Source organism: Brassica napus, chromosome C6, assembly GCF_020379485.1.
Source record: "Brassica napus cultivar Da-Ae chromosome C6, Da-Ae, whole genome shotgun sequence".
In the NCBI taxonomy this organism is placed as follows: domain Eukaryota; kingdom Viridiplantae; phylum Streptophyta; class Magnoliopsida; order Brassicales; family Brassicaceae; genus Brassica; species Brassica napus.
Genome location: NC_063449.1, coordinates 6,396,441 through 6,414,476, shown reverse-complemented (window position 1 = coordinate 6,414,476; position 18,036 = coordinate 6,396,441). Strand labels below are relative to the sequence as shown.

At 37.2% G+C, this 18,036-nt stretch overlaps 2 protein-coding genes and 1 pseudogene across 2 annotated transcripts; 2 read left to right on the top strand and 1 right to left on the bottom strand.

Annotated features, from left to right (window-relative positions):
- Nucleotides 1-8,403: 8,403 nt before the first annotated feature.
- Nucleotides 8,404-10,047, bottom strand: LOC125588303. The gene is made up of 3 exons (XM_048759586.1): nt 9,838-10,047; nt 9,064-9,585; nt 8,404-8,811 (listed from the first exon to the last, which is right to left on the bottom strand). The coding sequence occupies exons 1-3, from the start codon at nt 10,045-10,047 to the stop codon at nt 8,404-8,406; spliced, it is 1,140 nt and encodes a 379-aa protein (XP_048615543.1).
- A 2,043-nt stretch (nt 10,048-12,090) lies between these two features.
- Nucleotides 12,091-15,195, top strand: LOC106406636 (probable disease resistance protein At1g15890). Its single transcript, XM_013847333.3, is given in 4 exon segments — nt 12,091-13,437; nt 13,440-13,655; nt 13,658-13,726; nt 13,729-15,195. Coding segments are annotated over 4 exon segments (2,667 nt in total). The 5' UTR covers nt 12,091-12,416; the 3' UTR covers nt 15,090-15,195.
- Nucleotides 15,196-15,632: 437 nt separating this feature from the next.
- LOC125588302 lies at nt 15,633-17,633 on the top strand (annotated as a pseudogene).
- The last annotated feature ends 403 nt before the right edge of the window (nt 17,634-18,036 follow it).

Here is an 18,036-nt window from a genome sequence, read left to right as displayed (position 1 = left end):
CCCGAGTAGAATATATTTTTGGCTCCGCCGCTACTTGTGTCGGTCGTTTAGGACTCTAGGCGTAAGGTCTAATCCCTGCAACAAGGCATTGCAACCTGGCCATGTCTTCGGCTTGAAAAAAAAACTAACTACACCACAACAATTCATACCGAAAATGTTTTTTTTTTGTGTGCAATCTTTATTATATCTTTATAATATTTTCCAAGTTATACAAAACTTTAAATATCAAATTTAGAGAGTTGCAAAAAAATAATACCAAGTTTAAAGTTTAAAATGCTAAATGTCAATTTTTATTAGTTTATCTTTGGTTGTTCTGCAAAATTTTAGATAGTATGATGGATTTCATTTAAATTTTCGACGGAGTTTAAATGTTAAATGTCAATTTTTATTAGTTTGAATCCTATAGACTTGAACATATCTGAACTGAAAATTCTACTGTATATTGGATAAAGTTTGTGATGGGAGAGGTATTCATTTGTAATGATAATATTTTGAAATCTTACATCTAAATGAAAAATATAATAGGGAAATCTGTTTTTTTAGAGCAAAAAATGGTAATTATGTCCTTTTAGACTAATTTACACTACTTTATGTCCTATTAGACTAATTTTTTCCAAAATGGCAGTAATGCCCATAAAATTGTAATTTTTTTAAAAAGATATATATTGAGTTCGACAAGGGGGATCGATCGATCCCACTTTACAAGTTATAGTGGATCGATCGATCCCGATCATTATTCAGAACAAAAAAAACGCGAAATATATACTGATCGAACTGGTCCATTTCACTCGATCGGCGAAGGTCGATTTACACAGATCGACCGATCTGTAAGAATAGATCGATCGATCCCGTGCCGAGGAAAGAATCCCAAATCGATTTTTTTTGGTTTTGTATGATTATATCCGGATTGATTCCCACTTGATTTGAACCGACCAAACATGATTTCAACTCTTTAAACTCGATTTCTCTGGGATGAAAGTGAATATTCTCAAATATTCTAAAATATTTGAATTTCTAAAAATAGGAATTTGAATTTCTAAAAATAGGACATGCCTCTTCAAGAATGTTCCATCGACAACAACCAGTAGCACCCCTTTGAATTTGAATTTCTAAAAATTGGAATGAAAGTGAATATTCTCAAATCGATTTGTCGCTTTTTTTTGTTCTTTTTTCGTTTTTTTTTTAAAAAAATGGATTTTTTAAAAAAAATATAAAAGTGAATATTCTCAAATATTTTGTTTCCATATTTTTAGGAACTGATTTCTTATCCGTAGAATACAACTAATATGTAGAAATCAGTTTCTACAGTTTTTTAGAATTATAGTAATCTTTAGAATTTGATTTCTACATGTTTTAGATTTATAGTATATCTGTAGAAGTCAGTTTCTACATGTTTTAGAATTAGATTAATGTGTAGATTTTGATTTCTAAGAATTTTAGAATGGTAGGTTAAGCGCGGAATGTGTATTCTACATATTTGTAGAATACTCCTATTTACGTAGATCACGTATTCTAAACATTGTAGATTCAATGAAAAAAGTAGATTTCGTTTTCTACTTCGTAGAATGTCATTTCTACTTTTTTAGAACATAATCTGAAATTTATAATTTTAACTTTTTTATAACTGGAAAATATACCATTAAGTTCATATAGGTATTTTAACAAATGTTACTATTTTTCCAATTTTTTTTTATTTGTAAAACTATTTATTAAAAGTATTTGCATAAATATTAAAGGGTATTATAGGAAAATATGACACAAAATATAGATTAGTGTAAAAGGACATAGTTACTATTTTTTTGCTTTAAAAAAACAGTTTTCCCAAAATAATAAAATAGATTTTATAATAAAATTTTTGCAGGTAAGCGTTTTATAATGACTGGATCTAAATTTTATAAGATTTCCAAGTTATGTTCAACTCCATTATATTCATTGTACTACTATTTATCTTTGTAGTTATATCATTCCAACTAAGTTTTATAAATTCGACTGTATATTAACATAAAATTCAATTTAATGATTTTTTATTTACATGTAGTTCATCTCTCAAAATTATAATTTAATTATCTGATGTGTTTATTTTTAGATTATTTCATTCAGATGAAAAGAGAAAGTAATATAATAACAAACTTACATTAATCGCCAAACATCCTAAACAATGTTACCTGTAATATATAATCTGAAATTGATATGCATTTGTTTCAAAACAAATTCAATAATAAGTTTAGAAGTTACAAAACAAATTGAAACTTTTTTATAGATACTTCATTTACAAATATCTACCACCATCAGAAGTAAAGTAATATTGTATTTTAAGAAAAACAATTAGATGAATCTGAATGTGATAAAATAAATTTCATCTTAAAAATTTAGACTAACTTAAGATCCGCACAATTGTGCGGGATGAATGTTATTTATAAAACTAATTTCTATCTATTATTATTTATTTGTATTCAATTACGTATTATGTATATAATTAAATTAGAGTAAAGACATAAATCAAATCAAAACATTACATCTTGTTTATTAACGATACATTTTTGGTAAATAAATCAAAATAATCATTTTATTTATTTTATATGGTAGATAACTAAATTTCAATGACATGGACATAGATATACAGTATATTTTAATATAAATATTTATTTTAAAAATTCATATTCATATGATAAACAGAAAATTTCTAATGTGCAATTTTTTTAATGCAAATTTCAAAATTAAAATATTAACATTTCAATACTTTTTCAATATAAATTTACAAATTATCATATTTAAGTTTTATTCTATGTTATATAGTTTAATTTTAAACTATATTATTATATAGGGATTTTTGCAGAATTGACCTATAACTTAAAGTCAAACACAAAACTAACCTCCTTTTTTTTTTGAAAATTGGTTTTGCCCTATTCACCCCACAAGTTCATATAATTTACGAAAATGCCATCAATTTTTTTTCTTTTTTTTTTCGAAAATGACATTTTTACTCTCTCACCCTCATCATCTTCAAGTAATTACAAGATTATCATTGTCATCAATACCAGAACCACCATGAACAACCAATTTGAAGCTCTTAATGCTCCCAAAATCGATTTACCCTTTTTCTTTTTCCATTCTTGTGAACTAAACAGAACATATCTCTCACTTTCTCTCCACAATGAGCTAAAAAAACCCAAGATTTTGATTCTAAATTTTTTATGGTTCATAGAGTCATAGAAGCTAACGATTTTGGGTGGGTTACTTTCGTTTGTGATTTTGTGTGCTTGGAGAAGCCTTATGTATGCTAAGGAACTTATCTCACCAATTTAAGGTATGACATCGAGTTTTTTTTCAGATCTGTTCGTCAGACGACTTACTTGGGAAGTCGTCTGGCTGTAGACAACTTACCTGGAAGTCGTCTGGTCAATGCAGAGGTTATTTTTGCAATTGACTTTGAAATCTGTAACCTGAGACGACTGAAAGTTAAGTCGTCTGTTTTTGTTTGGTTTCAAAAAAATTTCCAAAGAACCTAGACGACTTACATTTCAGTCGTCATAGGTTAGTTTTGCATTTGATTGGATAATTTCAGAAGTTTGACTTCCCCAGACGACTTACATTTCAGTCGTCTGACGAAAGTTAAAATAATAATATTTTTTTAAAAGTAGACGACTTACAGTTAAGTCGTCATATGTTAGTTTTGCAATTGAAAAAAAAAACTTCAAAATTTAATTATACACAGACGACTTATAATTCAGTCGTCCACGACACGACTTACTTGTAAGTCGTCCAGGATTTTTTTCCGAGATTCTGGTCAAACCTCGTAAATCCTGGACGACTGAATTATAAGTCGTCTGTATATAATTAAATCTTGAAGTTTTTTTTTTCAATTGCAAAACTAACCTATGACGACTTAACTGTAAGTCGTCTACTTTTAAAAAAATATTATTATTTTAATTTTCACTAGATGACTGAAATGTAAGTCGTCTAGAAAAGTCAAACTTCTCAAATAATCCAGTCAAATGCAAAACTAACCTCTGACGACTGAAATGTAAGTCGTCTAGCTTTTTTGGAGTTTTTTTTTAGCCAAACAATAGTAGACGACTTATTTTTCAGTCGTCCGAAATAACAGATTTCAAAGTCAATTGTAAAAATAACCTCTGCGTTGACCAGACGACATATAGTTTAGTCGTCTGGACTACTTAGATTGAAGTCGTCCACTTCGATCTTTAATAAACTTTCGTTTTCTTTGTTATAAGTTTGCTAATGTGTTTTATTTTGACTTTTTCAGATGATGCGTCAGTTACATGCAGTGTATGGAGAATGGTTGTTGAAAGATGGATGTTGGAATTTTGTGGTTGATCATTTCAAAGGAGCGAGAATGTTATTTTTGAATGAAGGTTCGACACATGCTGATCTTGTTGCAATGGCTCAAGAAGATTATAACCTGGACATGAACACAGAGTCTGTGGAGCTAACCTACTCATTACAACAGATGGCTCCAGACCTTCCTCCTATTCATGTTACAAGTGATAGACAAGTTCAGAACTTGCTCGAGATAACTAAAACGCATGAAGTACGTCTTTGTGTATCAAGCTTTAGCAAGATGAGAACAGTTTCAGAGGAAAGGGATGAAGCTGAGGAGGGGGATGAAGCTGAGGAGGGGGATGAAGCTGATGTGAACGATGAAGATGAAGAGGGGGATGAAGCTGAGGAGGGGGATGAAGCTGAGGATCATGATGGGGAGGAGGATGCTGACATCCCTGTTGTCGCTGATGCTGAGGATTATAGTGAGTATGGAAAGGTTAAAGATGAGGATGAGGAAGAAGATGATGAAATCTGTTTTGATGATTACAAAGGGGCATATGGTTGTGAAGGAGAAGGATCATCTGCAGACAGAATCTATGTCAACCAGAGTTTTGCTAGTAAGGATGCACTGCTTTCAGAGTTGCGGTTGACAACGGTGAGGCGTAGGTTCTCCTTCAGAATATTTAAGTCAACGAAAACTCTGTTTGTGGCAACATGTCGTGTTAGTGGTTGTCAATGGAAGGTCCGAGCAAGTGTGAAACATGGGACTAAAACGTTTTGGGTAACCAAGTATTTGGCAACTCAAACATGTTCCATCCCAGACAGAATCGCTCAGCGGAAACGTTGTACTCCGAAGTACATTGGTCGACTTTTCATAGATCGAGTGGGAATCATTGATGGGTTGAATCCGCAGCATATCAAAGATGCAATGAAGAACATGTTTGGCATGACACTTGATTACACCACTTCATACAGAGCATTGTTATATGCGCAAGAAATGGTGAGAGGATCAGCGGAAGACGGGTATGAGCGACTGCCTTCATATTTGGAGCAAATCAAGGCAGCAAATCCGGGTTCTATCACAGCTATAGAACTTGATTCTTAGAATAGATTTAAGTATCTATTTCTTGCTTTTGGAGCTTCGATCAGAGGATTTAAGTATCAGAGAAGGGTCATTGTGGTAGATGGGACTCACCTAAGTGGGAAGTATGGGGGTACTATGTTGGTTGCAGCCGCACAAGACGGTAATTTTCAGATATATCCATTGGCTTTTGGGATCGTAGATGGTGAGAATGATGAATCTTGGGAATGGTTTTTCACAAAATTGGCGAGCTGTGTATCTGATGAGTATCCTCTGGTGATAGTCTCCGACAGGCACGCCTCCATTATAAATGCGTGTGAAAAGATGTTTCCTTGGGCAACCCGAGGAATATGTTATTATCACCTTCAAGAGAATATTGTCAAAAAGTATAAAGAGAAGCATCTCTTGTACTTGGTGAAAGGTGCTGCTTATGCTCATACACTTTACGATTTTGATCGGTACATGGATGAGATACGGAGTGCAAATCCGGATCTTGCTGATTATCTGGAGGAAGCCAATGTGACCTTATGGTCTAGGGTTCATTGTCAGGGAGACAGGTACAACTTAAAAACGAGCAATATCGCTGAATCAATTAACTCCGCACTGAAGCGAGCAACAGGATTTCCTATTCAGTTCCTGCTGGAGTTCATAAGGGAGAAGCTAGGAAGGTGGTACTGGAAAAGGAGAGGAGATGCTTTGAGTCTTACAACTCAACATAGTCGGGGTGTTGAACACTTGTTTGCTGTCCGAGAGGAAAACGCGTATACTCTGAGAGTCCAACAAATTGATGGATGGAGGTTCTTTGTGAAAGGTGGCAATAGGGACTGTAATGTTGATCTGGAACTTCAAAAGTGTGATTGTGGTGTCTATCAAGTTGAGAAAATACCTTGCTCTCATGCTATAGCAGCTGGAACAGCAGCTGGTGTGCATATCTCCACACTTGTGTGGCCGGTCTACTCAAAGGATACTTTGTTTGCTGGATACTCAGAGAATATATATCCTTGTGTTGGACAACTTGTTGAGGCATGCACATGCTTTCCTCCGGAAGTAAAGCGTGGTCCGGGGAGACAGAAGAAATCAAGATGGCAATCTTGGTTGGAGCTATCCAGGATGAGAGGACGCAAACCCCGGAAGCAACACAGGGTTTATAGGTGCTTAGTCTGCAAAGAAACTGGCCATAAGCGTCCACAATGTAAGAACTGACGTGGAAGACCTTTAAGTAAGTCGTCCAGAAGACCTTTTGGTTAGTCGTCCAACGTCTTAACTAGAATTTTCTTCTGGTTAGTCGTCCAGAAGACCTTTAAGTAAGTCGTCCAGTAGACCTTCTAGACCTTCTGGTTAGTCGTCCAACGTCTTAACTAGAATTTTCTTCTGGTTAGTCGTCCAGAAGACCATTAAGTAAGTCGTCCACAATGATTTTCTATGTTTTATGAACTTCTCTGTAATCATCCACAATGATTTTCTATGTTTTATGAACTTCTCTGTAGACTCTATGTTATGAATTTATATGTTTTATGAACTTTTCTTTGTAGACCTTCTAGGTTAAATCGTCCAAACTAATTCCAACAGTGCAATTTAAAAAAGACAAGTTATACATTACATATTCCGAAAGGTTACTGCACTACCAAACTAATTTCCAACGGAATTCTAGTTTGGTATGAGGATAGGTTACAAAAAACATCATCCTATCCTGACCCTGTTAACATCCCCTAATCTACCAAACAACAGTACACAAAAGCATCAAGTTCAAATACAATCGCAACATCACACAATAACACATCCAATATCTAATCATACGTTGCCAGGTTCTCATCATTGTCTTCGTTTTCCCATTCATGGCACATAGGAAGCTCTCGAAATATATCCAGCGCCATCTTCTCCCTGATGGTCTTCCCGTGTTTTTTGTCAAACGCGCTGGGAAATTCTATCCCAAGAGCATGACATTCGATGTACTTCAGAGTGAAGGGGCCACAATCACCAGCTCGGCACTGAGGTACTCCAACGGTTTGTCTCGCATGTGTGTATGGCTCCAATGTGTATTGAACCTTTTGTTCGTCAGAGAGCGCGCACTCAACAAGCAGATAAGGGACCATTGTGACAAAAGGCTCCATTACCTCATCGAGTTCTTCAGGGCTAATATGAGAGACAATGTTGTCCCAGACGACGATGTGCCTCGTAGGGATCGATATCCATATAGCAATCCAATGCTGGTTCTTGAAGTTCACAGGTGCATAGATATCATCCACATCCACCCCCCAAACCTTCTTAGATTGGCAAAAAGAAGGTATCACGCCTGCATGATAATTCCACGCCCCTCTAGGGAGTCTTCTTCCTAAACCGTTGGCATCAGGAGTGTCGCTCTTAAAATCAGGGTTGGAGGCCCTCCACTGTCGAGAAAATATATGATCAAGAAAGCACATTTTGTCGCTCCTGAAATGTTCTGGATGGTTTTGGTACCGTTGCCTCAGTAAATTAATAAAAGCATCCATTTGCTGCATATAAAACAATACAAGTCAAAAAAAACTTACAGACGACTTAGAGACGACTAACAGAAGACTTAGAGAAGAATTAGAGACGACTTAGAGAAGACTTAGAGACGACGTACAGATGACTTACGTAAGATAACTACCAGACGACTTACAGACGACTTAGAGACGACTTAGAGACAACTTACAGACGACTTACGTAAGATAACTACCAGACGACTTATAGACAACTTACAGACGACTCACAGACAACTTATAGACAACTTACGTAAGATAACTACCAGACGACTTATAGACGACTCACAGACGACTTATACAAATCAGAAAAGTACCAGATAACTACCAGACGACTTATATAAGAGTAAGAAAATAGCAGAAGACTTACATGGTCGGTCAGCCATTCTAAGGGGGTTCGGAGGACCTGATAAAATTGACTTGGACATCTACGTGGTTTTTTTTTCAGAGGCAGTTTATAAGAACTGCAAACACAAAATGTAAATAATCAAATGGAAGCTTTCTTAATCAAATATAAATAAGCATATTTTTAACAGCAACTTATGGATCTTTTTGCACCCATGCAGTGAGCTCCTTCGACTTCATCTTGTCATAGGGTGCAAAAGGATCATAGCCTCCGCCAACCTGTTTGTTTGGAATGATCTGTTTGGCAGTGCTGTTTCCCTTAAAAGGAGTTTGCTGTGTGGGAGCAAGCTTCCTTTCTCGCACACTTTTTTTACGGAGATTCACCAAAGCAGTCTCCTTCTTTGTCTGCCTTCTAGCTTCTTCAACGAGTAAATCTGAAGCGGTGGGAACTTGTTTGTCCAATATAAGAAGGCTAGGATCATCACTCGGTAAGTCGGCTGCAGTACTCACAAGACAGAGCTCTCTCGAGGAACTCGGTTCTGTAGTAAGACTCGGTTCTTTGGCTTCCTTCCGTCCTGCTTTCGCCCCATTCACACTTTCACTCTGCAATTTCGAGTTCACAGTGTTTAAAAACTATTAACAGAAGCCCTTACAGCAAAGATCAAATTCACACTAGAAACAAAGCACACATGTTCAGAATCAAGGCATACAGTGGTTCATCAAAGCACACTAGAAACAAAGCACACATGTTCATCCAAGCAGACAAGAAAACAAAGCACATCAGTCCTGACTCTTCCTAACACTTTGCCTAGTGACTCTCTTCTCTGCAATTTTGGGAGAGGTTTTGGTACTAACCCCGGGTTCGTCAGCAGGTTTTGGTGGATTTGAAGTGGTTGTAAGTTGACGATCATCATATGAACCCCCTCTGTTGGTGATTCCCACCTTCTTCTCCACAGCTGCCATCCTATCCGCCAGTAACTTGAGCTCCTTAAGGCACGTCCCAAAGCCAAGATTAATGGCATCAGATATGTCCTTCAAGGACTTTTCAATCTGCTGATGCGTCATCCCTTCACTACCCGCCGCAGGTGTCTCAGCAGAAACAGAAGACCCTTTACGAGCTTTCTTCCGAGGTCTGCTACTTTCTTCCTTCACAACACTCTCTGACTTCACGAGACTCACTTCATTATTCACTGGACTCACTTCCATCTTCACAATCTTGCGAGTACCGGTGACTGGCCAGCATTCCATGGTCCACTCCCATCCAGGATCATTAAACATGACTTTAATTATGTTATCCGCGGCAGGGTCATCTACGTCTCCGTCCCATTTTGGAAACATTTCATCAAAATCCTTCTGAACGAAGTTCTTCACGATAGTCTGAAATAAATAAAAGATATAAACTTAGTTAAGTCGTCTGAGAAGAATTTTGTTCTCAGACTACTTAAAGTTAAGTCGTCTGAGAATATTTTGTTCTCAGACGACTTAAAGTTAAGTCGTCTGGAAGTCTTCCAACAAAAAGACCACTCAGACGACTTAAAAGTAAGTCGTCTGAGTGGTCTTTTGTTGGAAGACGATCCACACGACTTAACTTTAAGTCGTCTGAGAAGTCTTAGGAGTGAAGTTAAGTACCTGTTTATTGATAGCAGCCTTAAAACATTTGCGTTGTCTTTTGCCACCCCTGTAAGCCAGCAACAGTGGAGACGGTCTGTTTGGTATGGGAGACCCATAATTAGCACCCAATTCTGGCATATCATAGTACGCCCACACTTGGAGCACTTGTATGAACCCATCAACAGTGTAACCAGTTTGCGTCAAGTCTTTTGCCTTCAGAGAATCCATCAGCACCTTAAACGCCAATCTCCCCCATGGATAATTCTCAAATTTTTCTAAATCCATCACTAGCCTTGCAAGACTAGCTGAGTAGCGGATGAGAACTTTTTCCCTTCGATGTATCCTGCGTAGATGGCAAGGTATCCCAGCCGCATGCGATCATCCAGAGACCACTCGTCGCAGTTGTAAAATGCTTCTGTTATCTGTTCAATACTTGGCCCAGTATCGATATCAACACGCATCTTCTCCCAGAAAGCAGCCATCTCCGACGTAACCTCACACCTTGGATTTTCCAGGTCCTTGATGTAATCGCAGTTCAGCCCAGTGAGGTGTTCAAACTCTATCAGTGAAAACCTCACAGGTTGTGAAACGACAAGACTCCAGAGCTCAAACTTCTTCTTGATGTCCAGCTGGAAACAGAGCAAAAAATGTACCAGCCTTGAAGTCCAACCAAAGTCAAGCTCCTTGAATTTGATGAACACTCCTAACTTCGACGCCTTCAGATCCTCATATTCGTCAGCTGTGAGACAATCACATAGAGCTTTAAACAACTTCGTGTCATCAGAATGATACGAAATGCTCCTGATTGCATCGGGCTCTTCTCCTAATGTAAACATCCTCGGCGGGAGTTCTGGTAAATCTATTTTAAGGCCTGCAAATAATCACAAACAACCATCTCAAACACATAGGTTGCGCACTATGCTAAATGCTATAGAAGACTTGCAGACGGCTTCCATGAAGTGAGAAGACTACTCAGACGACTTCCAGGAAGTTAGTTTGGTTGGTTTTGTTCGTTCGGTTCAGTTTATATTCGGTTCGGTTTGTATTCGGTTCGGTTTGTATTCTGTTTGGTTTGTTTTTTGGATCGGTTTAAATAGATTATTTTTAGTTTGATTTTTCGAAGAAAAATTATGTTTTAAAACATAAATTATGTAAACCTAAACTATGTGAACTAAATTCAATATAAAACTGAAACAAAAATCTTTAAAAATCACAAAAGGTATATAAAAATTAAAACAAATGAAAATTAACTAAAGTAAGAAAAACCAACATCATTAGTAATGTTTCTTATATCACTAAAATAAAAAACCTGCAATAAATAAAATATTTTAAATAAAAACATTTTGATGATTACATATTAGGTTAGAATAATATAAGTTAATGAATAAAAATGAAAAAAAATTGGTTTGGTATTAAAATTTTAGTATATTGGTATTACTAATATTTTTAATTTAAATATTACAAAAATACATCAGTTTTTGGTTCGGTCTAACCGAACCGAACCGAACCATTCGGGTTGGGAAAATCATCAACCAAATGATTTGAAATAGATTTTGGTTCAGTTTGAATCGGTTTTGGTTCGATTGGTTCGGTTTGACTTGGTTTGGTTCGGTTTTTTTTCCCACTCCTAGTATATTTAGTGTTCGTGTTTGTACGATGTTTACCAGTTACACCTTCGACGAAGATAAAAAAAATATTACAAACTGGATTCGTACGTGAAGTCCAAATCTTAAAGTCACAAGTGGAATATATCAAACTGGATTCGTACTTAAAGTCCAAATCTTAAAGTCCACAAGTGAAATATTACAAACTAGATTCGTACGAAAGTCCAAATATATTGTCCACAAGTCATTCTTTTCCCATGCTTTCCTAGTAGTTTTATGATGTTTACCTAGGACCGGATCTGAATAGAAGCTAATAAAGCATTTGTTTTAAGGTCGGACCTGAATAGAAACTAATAAAGCATTTACTTTAGGGCCGGCAACAATATATATAATTTTTGAGCCAAAATAATTGAAATTTCATATAGCTCTACTGGTGACGGCGGCTGATGCAACATCTTCATGCCCTGATTAGAATCTTAAGTGGTGCATTATTTTTTTATTTTCACGATTTTTTTAAAAATAAATGGGCCAAAAAAGATTTTGGCTTTTAGGTCTGTAATTATCAGGCACGGCCCTGTGTTTACCCTGCCGTTAACCTTCGAGGAAGATAAAAATATTACAAACTGGATTAATCGTAGGTAAAGTCCAAATCTTAAAGTCCACAAATGAAATATTACAAACTGGATTCGTAGGTAAAGTCCAAATCTTAAAGTGTCATAAGTGGAATATGACAAACTGGATTCGTACGAAGTCCAAATCTTAAAGTCCACAGGTGGAATATGACAAAACTGGATTTGTACGTAAAGTCCACGAATATGACTCTCCTAAGGGATAGGAAAAGTGGGGTCGTCATCATTAGTTGTTTATGAATTATTGGTATATAGTTATCGGTCTTATTAGCTGGAGGCTTACTATTTTCTCATCTAAGTCAATCAAAATTATCGTTGTCCTCTTTCTCTTGTCCATTCAACAAAGCAGTGAGTTTGAGCAAAGATGGGAGGGTGTGTATCAGTAGATATACCATGTGATCAAGTGGTGAGTCAAACCCACAGATGCTTATTTGGGGATGGAAATCACATCCACATGATGAAGGCTAATCTCGAGGCTCTGGATACAGCTACGCGAGAACTTAGAGAAAGGCGAGTTGATCTGTCAAGAAGAGTTTCCCTAGAAGAAGATAAAGGTTTGGAGCGGCTTGCTAAAGTAGAAGGATGGTTGTCAAGGGCAGAAAGTATTGACTCTGAGGTCAGTGATCTGCTTAGGGAGGAACCAACTGAAACTAAGAGATTGTGTCTTTTTGGATATTGTTCAAAAAATTGCATATCAAGCTGTAAGTATGGTAAAAAGGTATCGAAGAAGTTGGAAGAAGTTAAAGAGCTTCTATCTAAAGGAGTTTTTGAAGAATTGGCCGAGAAAAGGCCTGCATCAAAGGTGGTGAAGAAAGATATCCAAACAACAATAGGTTTGGATTCAATGGTCGGAAAGGCATGGGACAGCATCATGAAACCTGAAGGAAGAACTTTAGGTATTTATGGCATGGGGGGAGTTGGGAAAACAACCCTCTTAGCTCGTATCAACAACAAATTCGACAAAGAGGTGAATGAATTTGATGTTGTGATATGGGTTGTGGTCTCTAAAGATTTGCAATACAAGGTGATTCAGGATCAGATTCTAAGAAGATTACGTGCTGACCAAGAATTGGAAAAGGAAACAGAAGAGAAGAAAGCATCTTTCATAGACAATATCCTAAGAAGAAAGAAATTCATACTGCTATTAGATGATCTGTGGAGCGCGGTAGATTTGAACAAGATTGGAGTTCCACGTCCAACTCAAGAAAATGGATCGAAGATAGTTTTCACCACTCGTTCAAAGAAAGTTTGCAGAGACATGGAAGCTGACGATGAGCTGAAAATGGATTGTTTGTCAACGAATGAAGCGTGGGAACTGTTTCAAAATGTAGTTGGAGAAGCCCCATTAAAGAAGGATCCGGAAATTCTCACACTTGCAGAAAAGATTTCCAAAAATGTCACGGCTTGCCACTTGCACTCAATGTGATTGGCAAAGCCATGTCATGTAAAGAGGATGTACATGAATGGCGTCATGCAAATGATGTTCTCAAAAGTTCCAGCCGCGAGTTTCCAGGTATGGAAGAAAATATTCTTTCAGTTTTGAAGTTCAGCTATGATGGTTTAGAGGATGAAAAGGTGAAATCATGCTTCCTATACTGTTCGTTGTTCCGGAAGATTATGAAATAAAGAAGGAGGAGTTGATCGAATATTGGATCAATGAAGGATTTATAAATGGAAAAGAGATGAAGATGGAAGTAACAACAAAGGTCATGTTATTATTGGTTCGTTAGTTCGTGCGCATCTATTGACAGAATCAGAAACTACTGTGAAAATGCATGATGTGTTACGTGAAATGGCTCTTTGGATAGGGTCTACGTCTGGAAAAGAGGAAGAAAAACAGTGCGTCAAATCCGGTGTGAAGCTAAGCTGTATACCAGATGACATCAACTGGTCAGTTTCGAGAAGGATCTCGTTGATGAGTAATCAAATTGAAAAGATATCTTGCTTTCCCAAATGCCCCAACCTTTCGACTCTATTTCTCAGGGATAACGACTTGAAGGGTATACCAGGTAAATTCTTTCAGTTTATGCCGTCCCTTATCGTCTTGGATCTTTCGCATAACCGAAGTCTTAGGGACTTGCCGGAAGAAATTTGCAGCTTGACTTCTTTGAAATACCTCAACTTATCATACACACGTATAAGTTCGTTATCAGTTGGTTTGAAGGGGTTGAGGAAACTAATAAGCCTGGACCTGGAGTTCACCAAGCTTAAAAGCATTGATGGGATAGGAGCAAGCTTACCAAATCTTCAGGTGTTGAAACTATATCGTTCTCGTCATTATATTGATGCAAGATCAATTGAGGAGCTACAACTTTTAAAGCACTTGAAGATTTTAACAGGAAATGTGACAGATGCTTCAATTTTGGAAAGTATCCAAGGAGTGGAGGGATTGGTGCGTTGTGTTCAACGCCTTCGGATTATCAATATGTCCGCAAAGGATTTAACATTAAACACGGTAGCTCTGGGCGGTCTTCGAGAACTTGAGATTATAAATTTCAAGATCTCTGAGATAAAGATAGATTGGAAATGCAAAGGGAAAGAAGATCTTCCTTCTCCATACTTCAAGCACCTCTTCAGTATTGTTATACAGGATTTGGAAGGTCCAAAAGAATTGACCTGGTTATTGTTTGCTCCAAATCTCAAGCATCTTGAGGTGTTACGTTCACCAAGCCTAGAAGAAATAATAAATAAGGAGAAGGGAATGAGTATTAGCAATGTGCATCCTCCTGATATGACGGTTCCCTTTCCGAAGCTAGAATCCCTCACTTTAAGGGGTTTGCCTGAATTAGAGAGAATATGCTCAAGTCCCCAGGCTCTTCCATCCCTGAAAGATATTACTCACTGCCCAAAGCTGTCACTAGAGAGTTTCCAAGACACGAGCAGGTATTTGAAATTGAAGAATGAGGCTCAGAAGCCCCGTTTCGTATGTCATATGTGTGTCAGTGTATCCTCTCAGTTTCTTAAACTTGGTTTTCTTTTTATGTTCTGCTTTCGCTTGAATGACATTGTTGCATTTCCACTTCTCTCCAGTTTGTAACCATTTGATACAGTTTCCTTAAAGCTTTTATTTGTGTGTATTCCGATTCATGTATCTCTAATAGTAAGAAAACGACAGTGGGTGAGCAATCATCTTCTTCAGTTTCTGCAGCGGTTCAACTTCGTCAGCTTCGAGTATCATGGTGGTCGTCGAAAATTACAATAATAATAATAGAAAAAAAATTGCTATGTAACCTATTAAATAATAATGAGAAAGGAGACACATTTGAATGGTAATAACTAGCTAATAACCTGTGATCTGGAGCTTGAGATCATATATTTTCTGTTTGAATGATTTATGTTGTCTTCTCTTATTGTTAATAATCAGCATTGATACCGTGGAAGTAAAATCGTGTTGCCTAAAGTACAAGGTTCTTGATATTAGAGTTGCCCAAGTGTAAACTATTTGGCAAGGTGGCTGTCTTGCAGTTGTAGTATTGACTTTTGATAAAGAGAGTCAACAAAAGTTAAGATATTACTATTCATTGCTTCATTCCTTAGAGAAGAGAAAATCGAACAAAATACTTCCTCGTTCTAAGCCCCTATGTCGTGTGTCTGATCCAGCTATAACCATCACACACTTTGCCGATGATCTGATCCACCACTCTCCATCTGTTTTGACTGCAAAGGCCATCATATGAAGAGAAATAAGTACTATTACTATTGCCCTACTTGTGATTTGGAATTCCATAGAGGTTGTCACTTACTTCCTCCCAAAGTAAGCCATCCTTTTCACCTCCACCACTCTCTGACCCTCACCTCCTCAGATCCTTCTTTCCTTAGCTCTAATAACCTGTTGATTGGGATATTATATCCTCCGGTTCACAAAAGTCTGATATCAATATCTGATGGAAATCATGTCAATAAAAGTATTGTCAGAGACATGTTAAAGACCGATACTATCATTGCTCAGTCTGTAATTTCAGCCTAGACATCAATTGTGCCTTAAATTCACCACCTCTCACTATTGAAAACCAAAAAATCCATGACCGCTATGATCGTTTAGAGACTGAAAAGAAGAAATCATGCTTCCTGTATTGTTCTTTGTTCCAGGAAGATTATGAAATAAAAAAAGAAGGAGGGTTGATCGAATATTGATCAGCGAAGAATTTATCAAGGGAGAGAGAGATGAAGATGGAAGTAACAACGAAGGTTATGATATAATTGGTTCGTTAGTTCGTGCGCATCTATTGATGGAGTGCGAAACTAAATCCTCCTTTTTCCAAATTGGATTCACACCTGCGGTGAAAATGCATGATGTGTTACGTGAAATGGCTCTTTGGATAGGAAAAGAGGAAGAAAAACAGTGCGTCAATTCCGGTGGGAAGCTAAGCTGTATACCAGATGACATCAACTGGTCAGTTTTGAGAAGGATCTCGTTGATGAGTAATAAAATTGAAGAGATATCTTGCTGTCCCAAATGCCCAACCTCTCGACTCTGTTTCTCGGGATAACGATTTGAAGGTAAATTCTTTCAGTTTATGCCGTCCCTTGTCGTCTTGAATCTTTCGCGCGTAACGTATCTTAGTGAATTGCCGGAAGAAATTTACAGCTTGATATCCTTACAATACCTCAATTTATCACGCACAGGTATAAGTTCCTTACCATTTGGTTTGAAGGGGTTTAGGAAACTTATAAGCCTAGACCTGGAGTTTACCAGTCTTGCTAAGCATTGATGGAATAGGAACAAGCTTACCAAATCTTCATTTGTTGAAACTATATTGTTCTTGTGTTTTATTGATGCAAGATCAATTGAAGAGCTACAACTTTTAGAGCACTTGAAGATTTTAACAGGAACGTGAAAGATGCTCTAATGCTGGAAAGTATCCAAGGAATGGAGCGATTGGCTAGATGTGTTCAACGCCTTTGGATTTTGGATATGTCCGCAGAGGTTTTTAACATTAAACATGGTGGCTCTGTGTTGTCTTCGAGAACTTCATATTATGTACTCCAAAATCTCAGAGATAAAGATAGATTGGAAAAGCAAAGAGAAAGAAGATCTTCTATGCAACAGTTCTCCGTACTTCAGGCACCTCTCCAGTATTGCGATATACGATTGGAAGGTCCAAAAGAATTGACCTGGTTATTGTTTGCTCCAAATCTCAAGCATCTACACGTGACAAGTTCAGGAAGAATAGAAGAAAATAAATAAGGAGAAGGGAATGAGTATTAGCAATGTGCATCCTGATCTGACGGTTCCCTTTGCGAAGCTAGAATCCCTCCGTTTAAGGGTTTGAATGAATTAAAGAGAATATGCTCAAGTCCTCCTGCTCTTCCATCCCTGAAAAATATTGTTGTCGAACTGCCGAAAGCTGCCAAAAGCTGCCACGGAGAGTTTCCAGATACCATCAAGAATAATGAAGATGCTGAATGAGGCTCCGAATAATATGTGTGTAAGTGTATCCTCTCAGTTCTTAAACTTGGTTTTGGTTTTATGTTCAGCTTTTGCTTTAATATATAGCATTGTTGTCAAAGTTGTATTTCTCAAAGCAGGAAACTTTTTCATTGTTGCATTTCCACTTCTCTCCAATTTGTAACCATTTGATACATTTCCTCAAAGCTTTCATTTGTGTGTGTGTTCTTAATCATGTATCTCTAACGCAAACTCTTGACGCAAAACCGCATTGCTAATAGTAAGAACGACAGTGAGCAGGACCTTCTGTGTCAATGATTTATGTTCTCTTCTCTTAACTGGGAGGGGACATTCAGAGTCAAAAGAAGAAGGCTTCCTGATCGATGTTTCTCAAGAAGGTCATATGAAAGCTACACAGTCTGCAAATGGAAAAATGCTTCTCATCTGCATCTTTCAAGAAGCACCTCAAAACGATTCAGTTTGTCTTTCAGCTGGCTTAATCTGGTCTTAATCTGGTCAACCTAGACGCAAACAAGAACACGGTCTCTCCAAGAGAAACCTAAGCAACACAACTCCCCATTTGCAAGTATCTGAA

Excerpts from the sequence above, each read along its gene's own strand:
- LOC125588303 (XM_048759586.1), bottom strand. The coding sequence starts at position 10,047 with ATGGATTCTCTGAAGGCAAAAGACTTGACGCAAACTGGTTACACTGTT. Across the intron at positions 9,586-9,837 it reads AGGCTGCTATCAATAAACAG|ACTATCGTGAAGAACTTCGT; the intron begins GTACTTAACTTC and ends TATTTATTTCAG. Across the intron at positions 8,812-9,063 it reads AACCTGCTGACGAACCCGGG|AGTGAAAGTGTGAATGGGGC; the intron begins GTTAGTACCAAA and ends TCGAAATTGCAG.